Raw genomic sequence first — 21,479 nt, 5'->3', positions numbered from 1 at the left:
GAAGTTCAGTTTTAGTATTTGGAATTTGCTTTAGAAGAAAAGCCATTACTCTAGCATTTAAGGAACCTGAGCTTGTAGTTTTTAATAAAGACTCAAAATACTCACTGAAGTAAGTCTCAAATATCTGATTATTCAGTCTTACCTAACCAACTGCCTTGCTGACACTCATCAACACCCATAATACACCAAGAAAAATTATCTTTAGTCACTCCTGGGCCTCCATTGTACTATTCTGTCTTGAAGACTTGAATGTACATCTTTGGCCATAAGGATGTTGACAGGATTGATTCCCATTGGTCCAAACAAAAGTATTTGAGTGCCTAATGGTTCCAAACAGCATTCACAAAGTATCCCAAGTTGGAAGGGACACATAAGGATCACCAGCTTGCAGCTCTCTGCTCCTTGCAGGACTGCCTAAAACCTAGCCATATGACTAAGCACATTGTCCAGATGCTGCTTGAACTATGATAGGCTTGGTGCTGTAACTGTCCTGGGGAGTCTGTTCCAGTGCCAGACCACCCTACCCTGACAGATTTATTCCACTTCCTCACGTCTCATCACTGGTCACCAGAGAGAGATCAGCACTTCCTCCTCTACTGCTGTCCCTGAGGAAGTTGTGGATTGTGATGAGGTAATCCATCAAGCCTTGTCTTCTCCAAGCTGAACAAACCAAGTGACCTCAGCCTCTTTTCCTGAGTCTGGGTGAAAGGTCTTTCACCATTCTGGTCACCCCTCCAACAGTCTGATGTCCTTCTTACACCGAGGCACGCAAAGCTCGAGGTTGGGCTGCACCAGTGCAGTGTATTAAACCCTTTCCTCACAAAAATGTAATACCAAAGTAAACTTAGGCACTCCTTACCATCATCCTCGTCACTCACGTATCCAGGCTTATTCTTGTAACAGAAGAATGTTGAAGGGAGCTTGAGAAAGTCAGCAAGAGCTCTCTGTTCAGGGGTAGGTGTTAACTCGTAAACTATTATAACCTCATCAGATGAAAGATCATCTTCTGACACTGTTGTCTTCTCAGCTTGTATAGAAATTGAACAAATAATTAAAATGGAATAATTTCAGAGCAAGAAATAACATTAACCCCCCATTAATAGAGAACTGAATTAATTCAAAGTGCCTACATATTTTCTTTTGATCCACAGGAGACAAAATTTAAGTTCCAGGATGCTAGGACAGAACATCCTGTTAAAACTCAAGAAAGCTCAATATGCATGCCCAAATACATCTTGTTCTATTGCCTCTGGAATACAAGTATTGGAACAGAAACACTTCTGCATCTTTATATTGTTACAGGATTATTTCATTAAGTTCTTATGTCAAATAAAATATGGCAATGGAGAAGAGGGACAGAGGCGTTATATAGAGGTAAACATGTAAATTTCAGACCTGAGAAAAGAAAATGTGAAGTTGTGTACCTGTCCTATTGCATTGCTTAAAAGTGCTTTAAGTTCTTGAAGATAAACAGCAACGGAATAGAGCTGATTTCAGGTTACCTATGGGAAATTTATGCTTTTTATTAGCTCATCTCAATTTACCATAATAGCTGTTGCTGAAGCTTTTATTGTTACAAAAGTAATTTTTAGTTTCACCTTGCTGAACAACAGAAAATATTGCTTTCAGGTTAGCTTTTCTAGCAAGGACAAGCATCACTATCAATTTTATTATATAGCTTTTTACCCTCTCTCCTTGTACAATAAAGTGCCCATCCCTCTGGTACTGAGAACAGTGCATGATCAAAGGTTAAAGCTGAAAGTAAAGCCTAGAGCAAACTGCAGATAAACATGGCTATAAGGACAAGCAGACAGCTTTGGAAACAAATATTTGAGTTTATTATGAGAGAACAGAAGCAAAGAGGGAAGATATACCAATTTAAACATTATCTATGGCTTGGTTGAGCTTCTGTTTGTTTAGGTTTTAGTGTTGTTTTGGGATGGCAAGTTTGGGAATAAAGGTGTGAAAACCAAAACTTTTTTATAAGAATTACCCCATGAGCACATCAGTAGCCGCACATCAGTTGTTTCCAAGAACAGTCTGATTGCTTTAGTACCTCAGCCTATTTGTTCACATTATCCAGATTTGAGTTAAACTAGTCAGCAGAATAAAAAAGGGTGGTCTTAAAAGCTCACTGTGCTTTTCACTAAAAAAATATTTGATAAGTCTGTGGCACAGTGTAGTCAGTGGAAAACCAAATCTTAAGCTAGAAATCAGTTCCTGAAAGACACTGATTTTCCTGAGCATACAATTTAGCAATCATCATTGCAGGAGGAGACAAGGACAGAAGAGACGTGTAATGTTTACAGACATATCCCTTAATCCTCTCGTGCAAGTGACACACTAAAATAAGTCTACCTTTTAAAAGCAGTTGTCTCACTACTATCTGCCAGTAGATAAGAGCAATATAAAGAATAGTAAAGTAAAAACAAAATCCCAAGTACTGATTCAAACTTATGTCTTTCTTTGAAGTATTCCTTCCGCCCCCAGTCTTTGCCCCAACTGACTCTCCCTTTGATTACAAATTAATCATTTCAGGCACTTAAATACACCAGACTGTAGCTCACACCCATTACCAGGACATACAGCCTTGTAAAGTAATATTTTTTACTATTTTGTTTGTTTTTGTTTTGGATTTTTTTTTTTTTTTAGATCTACAGGATCTGAGCCTGTAGAAAGCAGACATATGATAAAACTCTTGAACAGCAAATTTTTATGTTCATATCACAACAGTAGGCTATAGATATTTTCATACATTTTCTCAGAATGTTATACAAAAACTTCACCCTATCTGATTTAAGAATCAGAAGTACACCTAGTACCATGTTATAAAGATATGCAGATATCCTGCATATTATGTGTTTTATTCTCTCACATTAGTTAAGCAAGTGTCAGCTTCAGAGGTTTAAGTGTAGAACATTTAGTCCTACAGCAAAAAACCAGCTTTCCTTAGGATTAGAGAATTGTCAAATATTTATTTTTGACAACAAAAAACTTCTTCCAAGTCAGTCAGGTAGACAGTAAAAGTGTGTGTTTCCTTTAATTTGAGCAGTAGAAAGCTAACTAGAAGAACCTAGAAACAGATGATTCTGTTCCAGTGTTTTACCACCCTCATTGCTCATCCCATTTGACAAACAGCATTCTCAGAGTTATCATGCAGTCTCTTTCAGTAGCCTTTGTGCAAATAGCTGAATAAGAGAAATACATTAACAAGTCACTTCAGATTAATTATTAAGTAAAGTTCTCCATAAAATTGATCTATGAAACACTGGACTAAGACTCTAGTGCTCCAAACATCCACTCAAAGCGACAAAAGAGTTCAACAAAGATTACTGCTGCAAACAGCTTAAATACATCTTCACAGGCAGCCATGAAAACAAAGAGCCATGCATACGTACAACATATTCTGAAAAGACTGTTGGTTTTAGGATAATTGAACTTTCTATTTTGGGGGGAAAAAAATTCACACAAAACATCATTAGCATATGAAAGAAACAAAATTAAGGGCAATATCATGCACAAAAGTTTTCAATTGTGTATTGTATTTTTCCTTTTATTTTAACTGACATTAAGACCAGGTAGGCCTAAATATCTCTAGCTAGTCACAATAGTGATATGTTTTTTCATGCATTTATCAGTGAATATCTTCTGGATATAAGGAAAAAAGCACCAGAGTTTAAACCCTAATGCATGTAGCAGCTACAGTAACATGCAACTAACATGACTCAAACTGGTAAAGCACTGTTGTGGTTTAACCCCAGCTGGCAACTAAGCACCACACCCCCCACTGTGGTAGAATGGGGAGGAGAATCAAAAGTAGAACTTGTAGGTTAAGAACACTAATAACTGAAATAGAAGTAAAATATAATAACAGTGAAGAATAATAATCAAAGAAAAAGTAGAACCCAAGGAAAAACAAGTGATGCACAATACCTCTGCTCACCACCTGCTGACTCATGCCAGAGCCCATCCCTCCACCCCGATACCGCAAGTAACTCCCTGGTTTATGTACTGGGCATGATATTCTGTGGTGTGGAATATCCCTTTGGGCAGTTTGAGTCACCTGTGTCAGCAATGCTCCCTCCCAGCTTTTTTTGTGCACCTTCTCACTAGCACAGCATGACACAAAAAAAGGTCCTTGACTTCGGGTAAGCACTACATAGCAGCAGCCAAAGCAGTGTTATCAGCATTACTCTCATACTGAATCCAAAACACAGCACTCTACCAGCTCCTGAGAAGAAATTAACTCTATCCTAGCTGAAACCAGGACAAGCACTTATAAAAAGCTCATGATCTGACCTGAGAAAAACATACATACTTCTGCATGAAGGTGAGAACTACTCTGAGGTTAAATTTGAGTTGTTGCTCTAGCACAACTCAGAAGCCTCTTCCCAACAGACTTGTACCATGAGAAAGCCTCATACTGTATTTGTATTGAGTAAACCTAATTTAGGAAGGACTGTTCAAAATCCTTTACTGTTAAGTCAGAGCTCAAAACAAAGCCACCAAGAACCTACACTGAAGACAAGTAACTGTAAATATCACTGAATATATAATCATAACCTAATTATCAAAGGAATACAAGTAATGAACAGCCTGAAGCACCAGAGAGACACACTTTTTTTGTTTCTTTAAACACATTCCCCCCAACCATAAAACCCCCCAGTATAAAACCAAGATCAATTTGAGGTAAGAATAGTTCTTGCATGTATGCATTGGCATAGAATGCTTAATCACTTCACATTATACACATCAAATGATGAAAATATAATTGAATTGTTAATAAACGATGCACAGACAACACAGGGACGCCTAAGAACACAGAACAGGTGATTTTTTAGATAGCGCATACAGAACAGAAGTTCAGTGTTTAAATAAGAACAGCTTCTCCAAAAATACAACTTTGGGAAAATGGTGTTTGGAATGACATTTTGAAACTTTTAAACAATGCAAGACACTAACATTAGAAGACTGTCTTACGCAGACTAAAAATTTGACATTTAAAATTAAAATACCATTGAACTGCATGAGCTGAGTATGCTTACAGCAAGCATACTTGCAAGAAGCACCATTAGCAACATCTTACAATGGCTTATCATCAAACTGTAAGCTGTTACGGTTTTGTTTACAACTCCTGAATGTAAACAAATCAGTTACTCAGCAAGAGTTTTCTAACCAGCTAAGGAGTACTTCAAATTATATACTTAATAAACACATAAGCAGTAGCTAAGGAGTTCACTTTCTCATTTCTGCACACTCCTTTAAGACACTTAACACTGTTCGCGTTAACTGCAGCAGTTAACACTGATAATCAGGAAACTGAATTGAACGTTTCCATAGAGGCTAAATACTGTCAAGTGTTTTACAGGAAAATCTGTCTCAAGATCTTCAGGAATGTACATGGAAGTACATTCTTCACTGACATGGAGTACAAGACGTCAGGCACTATGAGACATTCTCTGAAAATAACACCATTTCATTTCTCTAGAAAAGAGCAATTTAACAGTCAGTGTGTATACTCAGCAAAAGTGTGATGGAGAAGTGCAAGGCAGCTACCCTCAGAAAATAAGGCAAACAGAAGCCAAAAGCTTAAACAGGGCCATCCATTGTGCCGGCTCATGTCAACATACTAAGGGCTAAAGACATTCTTTTAAAGGACATACAGTAGCCAGATACACAATTTTAAGAACTCTCCTTCAGCATGCATGTTAATCATAAGGATTACTGAGCCAACTGCTTTGACACAGCTGGGTTACTGTCCATGCCTGCTAGAGTGTTTTTATCACACATTCAGTGCAGTATGTAAATACCTTTACTATCAGGTTGCAAGGAGGATGTGCTTGTCCAAAAGGCCATTGGATTAGATTTAAAAAGGCTAAAATTAAATCCTAAAAAAATAAATTGTTTGTATATAAGTGTTTACCTGGAATTTTCAAAGGATAAAACAGACTTATCTATGTTCTGTAAGTATTCCACAGTCATACTTCACAGTGGGAAATTGCATCTCTTAATTCTACACAAGCTTATCCAACCCATGTGAACAGACTTGCAGTTTACCACCTTCCACCATGTCACTTTATTACACTGCAGCTAATAAACAGACAGTATGTGTTCATAATGCTGAGGTGTCCCATCATTCTCACAAAGACGCTTCAGCACATGATAATGGTCACGTCACAGCCACAACTTCTGTAAGCACGTCTTTTTCAGACTGTGACAAACTGTAACTGAGGATGCAATCACATGATCTCTTCTCAGGCTAAGGAAGCAGGCTAACATCTGGTTTTAAGCTATACAACTGAAATTGCAGAGGCCAATATTTAAGACTTGAAACAAACATTTTAAAATAGCCATCTGCTCAATCATAGGGATAATTAAAATTTTAACTGAAGCATATATTAGCTGTTCTCACACTTTATGACTCAGAGCAAAGGCTCAGGTACCTACAAATCAACCATCTATTCAAGTTTCTAAAAGTAAGTCCACAGATACTTTCAGCATTTAAGTCCAAGATTCAGATACAGCACTTCAGAGTTACAGCTCCCTACCTGAAATCATTGTTTCTCAGTAAACAAAACTCCATCCTGCATCACACACTTCCACTTTTATATGAAAATACTTATGACTTAAAATTCCCTCATTTAGTTGAAACTCTGGAGAACATATGGATACCTGCATTAGAACTGAAAAAAACTATATATTCTCAAGAGAATAAACAGTAATGAATAGCACAGGGCTGACTGCTTAGTAAATTGCGTAGTTGAATAAATTACTACTTCAGTTGACACTCACCTTTTTCCAGAATTCTAAATGAGAAGTTAGAGGCACCATCTTGTGTTGTAGTAGGAAAGCTGTCTACCTTGCTGTCTACAGGCTTCTGAGTAGCATTAGAACTTTTCAGTGGTTCAGAGACTTCTGTTTCTTTCTGTGCTGTGTTCTGAGATGCTGGAATATGGTTTTCACTTTTTTTTGGAGGATTAAAACTGAAGCCGAAGAGAGAACCAGTGGCTGAAGTATTTCCAAACGTGAATGTCTTTGACTTTTCATTACTGAAAATACTCTTGACTGATTCAGATCCAAATACAAACTTTGGAGGAGAAACCACTGTTTTTGTTGGTGTTTCAGAAGTGTTTGATATCTCTGCAGCCTCTACAGTTACATCAGAAGTATCATCACCATGGCTGAGGTCAGTTCTTTCTCTGGTCGTTTCTTCTAGCACAGCTACAGCATTTTTACCACACGGAGATTCCTTTGGTGTATTGGCACGAGAAGAAAGAGGTGTTATCAGTGTCCCTCTCTCTTGGGCATGCTTTGCTTCATCAAAAGTTTGCTTAAATGAGTCTGCAACATCTTGCAGCTTGAATCGCACAGCCAGAAGTTCTACTTTCCTTTCACCGTCTGCAAAGTCACATGCAGTCCACACCCATGCTCTATCAGATCCTTTCATCTGCTGCAAATTCATCTCTGGTGTTATTCTGTGATTGGCACAAAGTTTTAGTACCTGGTCCCTTCTCATTACTATACGCACTTGTTTGTTGTCATAGTTCTGCAATATCTTGATATCCCCAATACCTCTCTCTTTCCACTGATTTGCATCTTTGTCATATCTGTAGAGCTTAGCTCTGTGACTGAAGACAACTTGCTCATTTTCCTCACCACTGGTCACTTCCACGAGATCAGGCAGAGGTACCACAGGTTCAAAGTACTGTCCATCTCTCTCTTCTTCTTGAGTAACATCAGAATCTTCATCTGTGCCTACTGATGTTCTACTTTGATTCTGTTTGGCAGGAGATTTGCACGGGCTTAAGGCAGATTTAAAGCTAAAACTAAAACCAGTGGTAGACTCTCCAAATCTAAACAGATTTTTCCTTACAGGGCTACTTTCAAGAGGTGTTGCATATACAGAACTACTTACACTATCATCCAATGCTTCTTCACGCAAGTCATAGTTATCCCATTCCAGAGTAGGGCCAGTACTTTCAGCATGTGGCTTTATAACCAGATCAGAAGTACTGTTGGCACTAACAGAGCTGACATTTTCCTCTTCTGACAGTTTAGTTTTGTCATCTGTCAAAAAGGTTTTGAGATCTTTTAAGCCACACTTCATTTCTTCTGCTTTCTGTATAAGCTGAGCTGTCCTACCTGTATCAACTAGTTTATGGGGTGTCTGCAGTGGTATGTCTAGCAGTAGCCTCTGACATTCTTCAAATTTCTCTTTGAACTCCTCAGCCTGCTCTGGTGTCTTGAATTTTGCTGCCAGATGTTCCAACTTTGCATCACCATCAGAGAAGTCATTGGCCATCCACATCCATGCTTTGTCTGAGCCAGAGAGTTGTTTCAAGTTCATTGTTGTTGTTATCCAGTGATTTGCACACACCTTTAGTACCTGTTCACGACGCATCAATATTCTTACTTTGCCATTAACTTCATTTTTAAGAATCTTCAGGTTGCCCACTCCACGTTCTTTCCACTGGCTTGTTTCTGGATCAAACCTGAACAACTTTACTCTTTGGGAGTATAACACTTTCTCATCTTCCTCTCCAGTAAATGGTTCTATTTTTTCAGGCATCTGAACTATAGGTTCAAAATGGATATCATCACTGTCCTCTGTCTTATACACATCATCATCCTTCTCACTGTCAGCAGATGTGTTTGCTTTGTGATCCATTTTAGAATTCTGTGTAGAAAACAGCTTTTCACCCGCACCTGAAAAGCCTTTGAAGTTAGGGTCCTTTTTGCCAAATTGAAAGCCTTCCTTAGGAGTACTTTTTGCAAGCTCAGCAAAAGTAGAAGTGCTGCTATTTTGCCCAAAAACAAAGTCACCTTTCTCCTTGTCTGCAGTTTCTTGAAATTGGAATCCAATTCCACTATCTGAAGGCAGTTCCTTTTTGTCTTTTTCATCAGTGCTTTTTAAGAAGCCAGTTGTACACTCTTTGGATGGTTCATCTTTCTTTGTGGTATTCTTACTGGACTCCTGTATCCCAAACTTAAATCCACCTGCAGGCACTTGCATTGAAAAGTTAAATCCTTCCTTTGCAGGCTTAGATTCAGTATCAGAAGAAATCTGAAATGTAAATGATGGCGTCTTGCCTTGCTCAAGACCAAACTTAAAGCCTGTTCCTAACTGTCCTCCATCAAGTTCAGGTAATTTACTTTTCAAGCCAAAAGTAGGAGCTGACGAAGCATCACCAGAAGGCTTACCAGATGGATTTGGTGTTTGGCAGGCTTTACAGGCTGGTGAAGAACCTTCATTCCTCACAAAGCAAGTACTACAATCCCACTGCCCTTCCTTTTTAGTAAAAAGCCCTTCAAACCCATTTTTCTGTGGCTTACTTGTATCAGCAATGGAACCAAACCCAGGAGCAGGGGATGCCTGAACAGTAGGTTGATTTTGAGGGTTAGGACTCTGACAAGAACAGCAGTTCACATCTTTTGCTTCATTTCGAACTAGGCATACAGAGCAGTCCCACTGACCTTCTTTTTTAGAAAAAGCAGTACTCAAGTCATTTTGAATAGCCTTTGGAGCAATTGCTTGGCCAAATTTAGCAGAATTTTGTTGACCAGATATTCCTGTATTACTTTTGTTTGGATTCTGGCAGGCAACACACTTGGAGGCAGTGGGTTCATTTCTTACTGAACAGACACTGCAGTCCCATTGACCTTCCTTTTTAGCAAAAGCAGATCCAAAGTTGTCCTGCACTGTGTTATCACTAGCTTTGAAACTTACAGAGCCAGTTACTGGGGTGTCCTGTGTTTCCCGCACATCTGGATTTGGATTTTGACAGGATACACAATTCTTTGCAGTTGCTTCATTTGGAACTAAACATACTTTACACTCCCATTGATCCTTCTTCATGAGATGCTGCCCAAACCCACCAGAATAGGCTTGCTGAGCATCTTTTCCAAATGAAATAGCAGGGCCAGATGCAGTTGATGTAGCTGTAAGGCTGCTTTTGCTGTCAGATTCACTGCTCACGCCATCTTTAGGGAACTGAAAGTTGAGGTTCAGGGTTCCAGAAATGGATCTGCTAGGCTCCTTGATGTTCTGATTTGTTGTTTCTTTTGCAGTTCCACTATTCTGAGTCACAGATGCGTCAGCATTTGATCCTAAGGATCTTAAAATATTCTGTGCTTCCTCAAACCTTTTTTTGAAAAGCATTGCTTCCTCAGGCGTTTTAAATCTAATTGCAAGCTGTTCTGGTTTTGGCAACTCATCTGCGTAATCTAAAGCATGCCATACAAATGACTTATCTGATGTAGCATTTGGAGTTAATTTCATATCAGTATTTATGTAGTGATTTGCACAGATTTTCAGCACTTGGTCCCGCCTCATTAAGAGACGAAATTTGCCAGATACTTTATGTTTCAGTATTTTCACATTTCCGATTCCCCTTTCTTTCCATTCTTTAGTTTCTGCATCAAAACGAAAGAGCTTGGCTCTGTTGCAGAAGAATTCTTCTTCATCTTCCTCACCTGTCTTTACTTCAATCTTATCAGGGAGTGGCACTACAGGATCAAAATGAGGACCATCATCATCCTCATCTCCACCATGGGTGCTTCCTCCCTCTGTTTCATGACTTCTATTGGCCAAATCTGAATTTGAAGTCATAAATACAGGCTTGTTTGGTTCTTGAACACTAAATGTATCGTTCTTGTCAAAACACAGGTTTTTATGTGCATTTTGTCCCATGTTCTCTCTAAGAGAGATGCCTGGAATATGTTTATTGCTAAAATTAAAGATATTTCTTGAACTATTTGTGTGATCATTAACTGGCTTTTGTTCGATGTATCTATCATCCTGTAAAGGTTTATCAGATGTTAGAAGATCCAAGAGGCTTTCTCTGCTATTAATAGGTGCATTAAGAGGCTGTGGTGCTACTTGAGGGGGAGCAGAAAAGGTGAAGTCTCCATCATTAGACTTGAAATTAGGTTTAAATTTAAAAGTTGGTGTCTGACTTGGCTGTGCTGGTGTTGGCAGAGGTGTTTTTGATCCTTCAGCTGTTCCTGGCTGTCCAAATTTAGGCATCACTTTTGGTTCTGCGGGCTTTAAAGTTGGTGGTGTGACTGAACGGTTTGTGAAGTAGCCTGGTTTAGGCAGTGTTGGATTTGTGCTTGCCTGTGGAACGCTGTAATTGTAATAGTCATCACCCGCACGAGGAGAGATGAGCGCAGTACCAGGAGAATCAAAACGCAGAGGTGGGCCGTACATTTCTTGGGAAAACATACAACCAGAAGTGTTTTGCAGAGGTGGTGTATGCATTGGTGGTTGATAGGAATATATATGTGGCTGAGGTGTAAGTCGGTTCATGCCATAGACAGGGGGCTAAAGAAAAAGCAGAAAACAAGTGCTTTGCTTACTGTGATAACACAGAGGACAAAAACTTACTTGTGCTGAAGCCCACATAACATGTAATCTTCAAAGGAAGGCATACTTTCATACAAGTTTAAACCTTCACTAATTTTACCTTAATTTAAACTGATTAAATCTTGAAGGGCATTTGAAAATAAGCATTGAAAAAGGGGCACAATATGAGTGGGTTGCTTTTTTATGATTAAAAAAAAGCCTTGAAAACCCCATTTTCTTTTGCCATGCTGCTTGGAGCGGAGGATAGTTAAGTGCTATCATACATACTCTGTAGGAGAAATGTACTAACATATAGCAGATATTTTGCTGGTTTTTCCTCCTAAACTCCATATCCCAAAAATTAGGCAGAAAGACAAAGTATCAGTTTAGCCCTAGCAGTCCAAGTTCACCAAATTCTGCATAAGGAACTGCAATTACATCCAACTATGTACAGAATCAAAAGCAGTCACTTTTTCAGGAGATCACTGGAAGCAGCTTAAGTGAGTTGATTTGTTCTCACCTTTGCTGGTGTTACATTGGTTGCAGCAGTTCCAAGAAGATACTGAGAGTTATAGGCAGGAGACTGGCTGTAGAACACAGATGGACCAGTGGTAGCAACTAAAAAGGAACACGAGGAAAACAAAGTTTACACTTGATCATCTTTTGTTGTTGTTTTGAATGAACTCTCCATTGCAATCAGTTTTTAATTGTGAATCATTAAACATTTTGGCACTAGCTGAGCATTTAGGTACAAATTCTGCAACAACTTGCCTGTTAATGGTGCTTCATGAAGATTTTGTGCTCTCTGATAACCGTCTGGCATTGTATCTGTTCCATAGTTTTCAGCTGGCCAGCGAGAAGACGCATTTGTGTTGGAATTATTAAGTTTCATTTCTTGCATTTCATTCTGTCAAGACAGCATTCCAAGCAAGAGTGTAAGTATGTATCACACAGGTATTTATAGAAGAAAACGTGATCCCTACCCTTTGGCTATTTAAAGACATTTTCAAGCTCAGTGGTGGTGGTAATTTAAGAAATCCCCAATAAGTACCTGCCAGAATCATGCAGGATCTGCCCATGCAGTACAAAGTACTAACATAGTGTTCCAAAGCCAGAACAAGCCAGTAAAAAAGCACAAACCAAAACAGAGCCCCAAGTGGATGAGAACCGAACTGATAAAAGCAGAACTCTGCATACAGTCCCTAGAAGGGCTGCCTCAGCATACATGCTTAACTCCTAAAGAAGTTACTCATTTTAGGTCGATATTGTATGCATTTTACGTAGATATTTACAGAAAATAATTCTAGAAACAGTAAATTAGCCCATGCTATTTTCACTGGATCCTTAACATAACTAAAAGGCCAACTGTTTTTCACTGAATATGGTGACAAAATTTTTACCTTCAAAGCCTCCACTTGCTGACAAATCATTTGAAGTATAGATTTGTGATCTTCTGCCCACTGAGGAGGAGTTTTAGGAGAAAACTAGGAAAAAAAAATTATTTGAATCTTATGAATTGTTCTTCAAACATAGTAATTCCCTGAAATAATAACTGGCCAACATACCTTGTAGCTCTTAGTTGGCGAAAAAGAGAACTTAGTTGGTGATGGAGTGGAATGTTTCACTGCTGAATCTACAGTTCGTGACAGACCATTTCTGAAGGCAAGACTTCCCTCTTCACCATTCTCACCAAGTTCCTGGATCACTGTATCTAGCACTTCTCTCACAGTTTCAATAGACACTGGCAACTAGAAAGTTTTTTGCAATATGAGTCATGACTGCAATTCTCCCTCACAGCAAGAGAGATTACATTCAGAATTCTGACTGAACAACTCACAAGGCTTTCATTACAAAAATACTGCTTTCTTTTTCAGAAAAGCTCTAAATCTGTTAAGATTCACATAAGAAAACAATTCCCACAAGTAATTATATTTTTTTCAAACTATCAACTTTTATAAAAAGGCAGTGGCAAAACTATTTGTTTATGTTAAAGCTTTCATGCATAGAGGAACCAGGATAATACATAATCTGATAGGTTACAGAAGTTACCAAGAGTTTAACCTGCTTTAATGCAAGGACTGGTCCAAAAATCTAACCTAAATGAAAACAGCTTCATTTTGAAACAGTAATCTAAGCCACTGCATGTCTTGAAACAAGTTCTTAAAGCAAGAATTACTTACTTTCTCAGTTACTGACATATCTGAGGAGCTTTCCGCAATGATCTTCATTAGATAATACCTGGCTTTAAGAAGATAGGTTTTGTGCTCCTCGTGTTCTTCTGGTAGCATGGCATCATTTTCAATCTCTTCTGCCTTTCTTTGGAAAATCTAAAGAACAAGACACAGATTAATTAGTATCAGTCAGAAGGCAACTGAATAAAGGAAAGCATTTCAGGGTAATGTAACTTACAAACTTACCATGGCAAGATTCCAGTACGAAACCACATTCTCAATAGCTTCAAACGCTAACAAAGCATCATCAGTTTTGCCATCAACTGCATCCAACATAGCAAATGCTATATGTGCCTCTTCTTCATATGCTGCAACCTGAAAGACCTACAAATAAAGTGAAGGACAACTCATACCTAACAATGGAATGACATTTTTTCCTATAATACAGGGAGAATTCTTTTTCAAGAAAGTTTGTACTAAGGGTGTTCAGTGCCTTCCAATCATAAACACGATTTTAAAGTTAAGATTAAAGTTGTAAGGAATTTTCCCCCTTTATCAAATGCTGATATTACCAAATCTCATCATTAATAGTTTCCTAGTAATAACATGAGTTGCACAATGTAGACAAAAATCCCTCAACTAGGTACGTTTCTGACATAGACCCTCTCTTACTTCAGCCTTGGCTTAATCAATCTGTACCTGAATGTCTACACTATGGAAGTGTTTGAAGAGAGGATCAGTAGGTTCAGAAATACTCCTCTTTTTTTTGATAATTTCCAGCATAGGCAAAACTTTCTTCCAGTAATAGACACTTCGTCCAATGTATTCCTTCTGGTCATAGAAAGAGTTGAGGTTAATTCCCTGGTGAAGAAAACGGAACAGAAGCACGTGTTATTTCCACAAGTTCAGGTCAAAATGCTATTCATACAAATCCTTGTCCTATTTTCTTTAAAAGTTTCAAGAGTCCTTCTTTCACACTAAACAAAGTAGCTATGTAAAGTAATATACACGTAGAAAATAACATTACAATTCAGGACCAATACTTTATAGAGTGACTAGAGCAACAAATTTGCCTAATAAAATAAACAGCTGTTCTCAGTAATACATACTGATCTGATCCCTTGCCCCCCAAGTCTGTTCATAGTTTGGAAAACAGAGAAAAACACTTCTACATATTTAAAAACAATCTCAGCTTACTGTTTTTTGCAAGCTTTTTGCCCAGTGTATGATTAAGGCAGGTTGCAGGCCATGCTTCTCCAGTGTTCGCAGAGTACTTATGCCATGCTGTACAGTAAGCCTCAGTTTTGCTGCTGTTCCTGGTCTGAATATGAGAAGAAACATTTCTTCATTAGGATTTTATGTTTCTCACCTGTTCACATAGCATTTACTTGATGAATACAGCCCATGGTTTTAGTTCTAACCTGCCTTGTTTAGAAATGCATTGTTAGAAATTAAAAATTTCACTTTTACAAGTCTTTCAAATGCATCAAATCCCTACTAGAACAAAGCTTCAACATCCAAAATATGTCCAAAAAACCTAATGTTTCAAGAAGCTATTGGGACCAATTAAAGCCGCTCTAACTCCCTTTAGGGATCTTGATCAAACATCCCTAAACTCAAAAAGCCTTACATTGATTTTCTCTGAAGAAGGGTACGAACAGCATCCCACCAGGATCTTTGGTCTTCGGTATAGAGTTGTTTGCACACTGGCAATGGTAAGAATTGAGGCTGATGTGCACTGTAGTGAGAATTAAACTTCTCTTGCAATTGCAGGTTGCTAGTGAATACCACCCCAAGTAGGAACACCTGTTTTTATAAATATAAAGTATTAAAAAACCAAACAGAACTTAATTTGTATGGTACATGAAGAAACTTGGAAAGTTTACTTACTTCAAGGTCTAACAAGCAAATGGATTCAGGAGCATCTGTCTCAAGTCTTGATGTTTCCTGGGGCAAGTGGAAAAGTTGTTTCAACCACTTACGCATCGGGGGTAAAACTGACATAGAGTTCCACTGCAAGCCAAGCCACACAAGGTGCTGGAGACTGCCATTGTGCATTCGAACAGCACCTGTGCAAAAACAAGGTTGGATGCAGATGTCAGTTTCCTACAAGTTATCAAGACTTGTATCTGATCAAAGTTGGGTTTCACATTTCCCTCTGTCAGAGCAGCCAAAGATCAATGCAAGATTCCAGCTTTCACTTATGAAGGATTACAAACTTCAGAGTAGCCAAACATATCATGTTCATCTAAGTGCTCAAAGACATCAACCCCCTAAACTTCTGAGGGGGTGACTCTCAGATTTCCTCCATATCCATCCTCACCTTACTCAGTCCAACAGGCAACTAATTTTAGCCAACCTGTTTCCTTCTCCAGAAATCTCAAAGGCATTATTCAAGAAGCACTTCTCTACTTTGCAGTAAGGTACAAGTTTTTCCTAGGACATTAGGGCAACTGGACAGCTATTCCAGGTATTTGTCTTTTGTTGCAATATGAAGTATTTGTAGAAGAACTTCCAGTACACAAAGCTGTGTTGAGTTTCAGAAAGTAACACCTCTTACCAATATCATATTTATTGAGTTCCATTTGCACTGGTGCTTGTGTACTGACATTTCCAATATCATCTGTGCCAATAAAAGATCTCTCCCTTGAAGCTCCACTCTCAAACAGGCTATCAAACAATGTAAATGAACCACTCTTGTTTGCAAATGATTCCACAATCTCTTTAAAGAAGTCTTGCTTGCCGTGGCTTAAGTTCAGCAGCATATGACCTAGAAAACAGAAATACACTTCACATTAACAAAGCAGTGAACATGAGGAATGTAGCATTTGCTATGCTGGACTGTTCTTTGCTACTGAAGCCTCGGCAGGAATCAGGATTTCCCCTTATGAAACCTACAGACTGCTAAGATACGTTCTCCCTGTAATTAGGTCAGTGTTTCAGCACATAAGCTTTCCAAGCTCTTAGTGACAACAATGCCAAGGCATTTGCAAATCCAGCTCTTTGGGAAAACAAAGCCATCTTACCATTACTATTCTAGGGGCATTGCAACTGACCTTAAAATAAGTACCTATAATAGAAGTAGAAGCCTGCATTAATGAAATCCATTCTGAAATAACTGAACCTGATGTCTAGTGCATTCATTTGTTTTCATTTAGGTCCTGTAAGAATTCTGTAGACTGAAAAACTGTCTGTACTTAGCAGCAAAAAAAAAAAAAAAAATGCTGAAGAACAAGTAAGAATGAAAAGATCAGGGATACAAAGAGTAATATTTTCTTTTCCTCTTGGGGTTAAAAATACTTGTAAAATAGTATCAGTAGGCAAAAGCAATTTCAAGAAGATTAAGAGACCATAAAAGTTAAATTCTACTGTAGTGTGCTGGAGAGTCAAGAAGGTGGAAAAAACCCTCACCACCCTTGAAAAAAAAAAGAAAAAAAAAAGAACACACTCTACCAGCATGCTTAAGAGGAGAAAAAAACCCCACTTTTGGTGTCAGGACCAAACTAGTATTTTGTTTTACATATGTAGTCAGAATCTAGAAAGTTTTACTGCATATTGGAGTGGTAACGTTAGAAGATTACAAATGCATTCTTTAACAAATCACTTAGCTTTTACAGTAACTCTAACACTAAAATGGAACTATGCAGCTATTTTTATTACCAGACTGGCTTTTTCGATCACAGGCCAACATTTCCAGCACATCTTGTCCAGTTTGATCCCCTTTTATTACTTTTGACTTTGGTTTAGGAACCTGGTAAAGTAATGAGAAAATTGTTAAAGCTTTTTCACAGTAGGAGCAGAACATTTAAATACATCTTAGAAATTCGGAAACTAGTGTCTTTTTAGCATTTTCAAACTACAGGAAAAACAGACATCATTCATTCTGAAGGTACTGCATCATCTGTCCAGGGATGGGGTTTGTGTGGGATGGGGTGGGTGAAGAGAGTAGAGAATCCACCTGAAGCCCATAAGTGTGCAATTACAGCTATTAAAAGTAATCTTAAGTGTACACAAGGGCATGTAATATCTGGGATGCAAGCAATGGCATAAAAAGGATGATCGAGGCAAAGAATTCATAGGGCAAAGGAGTTTGATATTTTTATTTCTGCTGCCTACACAAAAGGTATATGGGAATTACTGAATTCCTCTCCTTGCCTCCCTATAGCAGTAACACTCAACATGTGTATTCAGCTGTACTACAGAAAAGGGAACATACTGCAGGAAATAAATGCACTGACCTTTAAGAATCAGGTTACTCTGAAAAGGGAAACACCTGAAGGTATTCTTTTACCCTATTCATGTCATTTGAAACCTTTTAAACAAATGTGAAAGAGTGAGGACGGAGTCCTCCTTTAGGTAGACAAGCACTAGTTCATCTCGGGAATACAGGAGTTCAACATGTGCACAGCAAGAACATTTCGAGAACTGCATCAACTAAAGGCATAAACTGGAAAATCACTTACCTGGAAACTTATGAGATAACACAATGCTGCCAGTTCACACACAGCTCTCCACTGTGCCTCATTGTGTTGGGCCATTTTCAGCAGCAAAGTTCCAGCATGCATGTACAGCTGTCCTTTCATTTCCACATAGGTGCGAGACAACTCATCAGCCCCATTCACATATGGTTTCACTGACTGAAGTGCTCGGTCAAAACTAAAATGTAGAGAAGACTCATTCAAAACAGAGTCCTAGTAAAAGCTATAGAAGGTGATTTTGGTTCATGCTATTTAACTGTGAATTGAGTAACTTTGTGAGTCAATGGTCAGTAATGTCTCTATTGTTTAAACCCAAGTCACTAGCAAGTAAACAGAGTAAACATTATCTAGATATTTATAATCTTTTTCAGCACATTTTTGCACAGCTACTTTCAAAACTATTCTCCTGAACCATGTAGATACACTTGTTCACTAAGGCAGATGTAGAGACTTGCAGGAGGCACTATTCACTCTGCTCTTTCTCTTCCTTAATTTATAAAAAAAGTCCAAAAATACTCTGGACGGGCTCTTCAAAAACATAAGGGACTGAAGAAATTCTAACAGTCATAGACAAGTATACAACCCCACTCAGAAGACGCTTTCCAGAAAACAATTATAAACTCTTACAATTCCTGGACAAAACCATATTGGCTGTTAGCATTGCCATGACCTGGAAGTGCTTCACATGTAAACACTTTGAAAGGCTCTAATAAAGCATCATCAGAAGACCCAAGAAGGTCAATGTTAAAGGAGAAAAATTAAATGAAACATACTTTGGTATTAAATATTCCTCATCTGTTGTCTGTATTGTGTCAAATACTCATGCAAGATTTACAGACTGAAGAACATTTTTACAGAAGACAGTATAAATAGCCATTACACAACTGAGGAATAAATATAAATCAGTAAAATCCAGTAAGAAAGGGAAGATAATGGCAAGAAAAAACACAGACCTTAATATATCGACTACACTGTTTTGTACTATTCCAGATGCATCACAGATAGTAAACCCTGAAGTCAGATGTAACACCACCAGTTTTATCTGAAAGAGGCTGTTCTTACTGCAGATGGTTTCCTCCCTTCACAAAGTTCCTAATTATTCCAGTGTGTTGTGTTAATTTAGAATAAAATAACCAGGACAAAGTTGATACACAAGAGGTGGTTTTGGTTTTCCAGTTTGAAGTTTATATTGTGGATTTGTTTGGATTGTTGTGAGTTTTTTAGGTGGGTGGGGTTTTTCCCAATTGTCTAGATAATCTGGATTAGTCAATTGCTAAAGCATAGCACAATATTTTCTTATTGAAGGGAAAGAAGGTACAAAGTTAACTGACCCAGGATATCAGTGAGTCTTCTCCATGGCTGTGTGCTGACCACTGAAACAAGGCTTGCATCTCAGTCAAAAGACAGCTTGGGGTTCACACCTGATATATGAACCATTCTTAGTGGCCACTACAGAGAATCACCTCTCCCATCCACTAACAAGTTAAGCTGTGAAATAGAAGCTTGGCAGATGTTCTGTGACCCAGAAACAAAAAAAACCCTAAACAATTCCAAGAGTTGTTTTTTTTTTTAATTACAGGAAAGTTTAAGCAGTACCTTTCAAGTGCCTCTCTGCATTCCTGAACATCTCTAGAAGAAAGTGTCAGTTTGACAAAGCTGGAAAAGGCCAGCAGATGATCTTTCTTGATAGTTCTCCAGTTATTTTTATCAGACTCCAAGTCTTGTAAAGATTCCAGATATTCCTAAAGAAGAAAGTTCATCACAGGATAAGGAACAGTCATCCTTCCATGAAGGCAAGGGCAGTACTTCTCCAAAACACACTAGTAGCATTTACTGCATAATCCAGTTTCACAGGTGAAATCTTAACATATTCTTCAGCAGCAAAGTTCCAGGGAACTATTTGCTTGAGCAATTTTATCCCTAATGGAACTGCTGTATCTAACTCGGCTTTTGTAGTTAGAAACTCAACAGCTCTATAAAGCTTAATTTTAGGGAGGAAATTCCAATTAAAAAAAAAAACACCACAGGAAGTATTTTGTAATTCCACTGGTTTCAGTAGACTTGCATTTGAAGGAGTTAAATCCCTTGAGAAATAGCTGTCAGAGTAATGACACTAAGAGAAACAGACCAGATAAAAAGATATGGAAGACTATCACAGGATCAAAATATGATTAAACACCTCAAATGTCTCTACAACACAGGAACACCATTCCAAGCTTGACTGCAAAGGTATTTTCTTCTCTGCCTCCTGACAGTGGAGCACAGCATCTTTTAATCTATTATTTGAACGGTAGAGTGCAACTAGTCGGATGTTTATGTAGACATCATCTGGTCTTGCATAAAGTTCTGCTTGAATCAAGTCAAAAAGCTGATTCCACCCATCTTCACCTTTACAATCCAGTAACTGCTCCTGTTAAAACATGAAGGCAACATGTTAATATTTAATTTATCATGTGAAACTCTTCAGCAACTACAGTAACAGTTTTCTTCACTACAGAGACCACATTACTTAAACTACACTACTCATAATAGTTTTCAGTTTTTACATAAAGTTTGATGAAATACTCATATATTTAAAAATGTAGATAACTATCACAGAAGAAAATCCTCAGAAGAATTTACAGGGTAAGAAATGCTTCTCAAACCACTTGGTTCAATGACAGCATACCTTGCCATAGACTGACCTCACTTAAAAAAACAAACATCTTGAGACTTCTGTGTGGCTGTTGACTAGCTATACAAAATTAATATACTTGTGCAAAAGAGACATTGCATGGCTGAAAGCATTTACACAGTATTTGAGAATTACAGCATTTCTCACATTCCGCTAGGCTGATCATAATACTTCTTTAAAAACATAAAAGCAGTGTAAATCAAGAAAGTTCACAGGCCTGGCATCTCTCTGCAAGTGACAATAGAAAGAACAAGTAGTGCCTATCTAGTCTTAACTTCTTGACTGTGATACCTAACAAAATTTCTCAGCGTTTTTGAAGAGGATTAACCTTGAAACATTAAATAGGGCATGAAAGCCTGTTGTTGCAGCTTTCTTGAAAGCTAGACAAAAATGTCAGACTACACAGAATGTAACATCTAATAATTTTAATATTAAAGATTCTAAAACAATTTAGCCAGGAAGAGTTTTGCTCGAGGTGACAAGCAAAAAGCAGTCTAGTCAGATGCAGAAAGTTTCTTCAAGTCAGAAGTAATTTTGAACTTACCTTCAGCCTGTAAATAGCAGGACTCCCAGGGAAGAGCTTAGCAGCTCTGTCAACCCAGTATTTTGCTCTTCCATCAGTAATGTCATTATTGCACAGTAACTCTGCAATCTTCAATACAAGATCTTTCTGTGTTGGGTTCAACTCCACGGATCGCTAGTTTTCCCCATACACATACAGGAGGAGAAAAAAAGAAAAGCAACTTGATCTTATGATCCATACAGAACAGGTAAGAGCTATACCTCCAAAAATATTCTATTCTAATGAAATA

The 21,479-nt window shown here is 38.1% G+C and overlaps 1 protein-coding gene across 2 annotated transcripts in view; it reads right to left on the bottom strand.

The window, feature by feature from the left end:
* RGPD4 (RANBP2 like and GRIP domain containing 4) overlaps positions 1-21,479 on the bottom strand; it is a 34,124-nt gene that overhangs the window by 8,552 nt on the left and 4,093 nt on the right. For both annotated transcript variants that reach the window (XM_050331227.1, XM_050331228.1), the window contains exons 4-21: positions 21,212-21,364; positions 20,173-20,403; positions 19,590-19,735; positions 17,979-18,171; positions 17,176-17,266; positions 16,076-16,285; positions 15,406-15,584; positions 15,146-15,321; positions 14,713-14,836; positions 14,215-14,376; positions 13,762-13,899; positions 13,525-13,671; positions 12,910-13,092; positions 12,745-12,828; positions 12,116-12,251; positions 11,865-11,962; positions 6,793-11,323; positions 860-1,027 (exon numbers count right to left, since the gene is read on the bottom strand). In XM_050331227.1, the coding sequence (XP_050187184.1) occupies positions 860-1,027; positions 6,793-11,323; positions 11,865-11,962; positions 12,116-12,251; positions 12,745-12,828; positions 12,910-13,092; positions 13,525-13,671; positions 13,762-13,899; positions 14,215-14,376; positions 14,713-14,836; positions 15,146-15,321; positions 15,406-15,584; positions 16,076-16,285; positions 17,176-17,266; positions 17,979-18,171; positions 19,590-19,735; positions 20,173-20,403; positions 21,212-21,364 (7,150 nt within the window). The remainder of the gene's footprint in view (positions 1-859; positions 1,028-6,792; positions 11,324-11,864; positions 11,963-12,115; positions 12,252-12,744; positions 12,829-12,909; positions 13,093-13,524; positions 13,672-13,761; positions 13,900-14,214; positions 14,377-14,712; positions 14,837-15,145; positions 15,322-15,405; positions 15,585-16,075; positions 16,286-17,175; positions 17,267-17,978; positions 18,172-19,589; positions 19,736-20,172; positions 20,404-21,211; positions 21,365-21,479) is intronic.

The sequence above is a fragment of the Myiozetetes cayanensis genome, unplaced genomic scaffold, assembly GCF_022539395.1.
Source record: "Myiozetetes cayanensis isolate MyiCay16 unplaced genomic scaffold, myiCay2020 scf5-8, whole genome shotgun sequence".
In the NCBI taxonomy this organism is placed as follows: Eukaryota; Metazoa; Chordata; class Aves; order Passeriformes; family Tyrannidae; genus Myiozetetes; species Myiozetetes cayanensis.
Note: the sequence above shows the minus strand (reverse complement) of the source record. Positions and strands in the feature narration are given on the sequence as shown.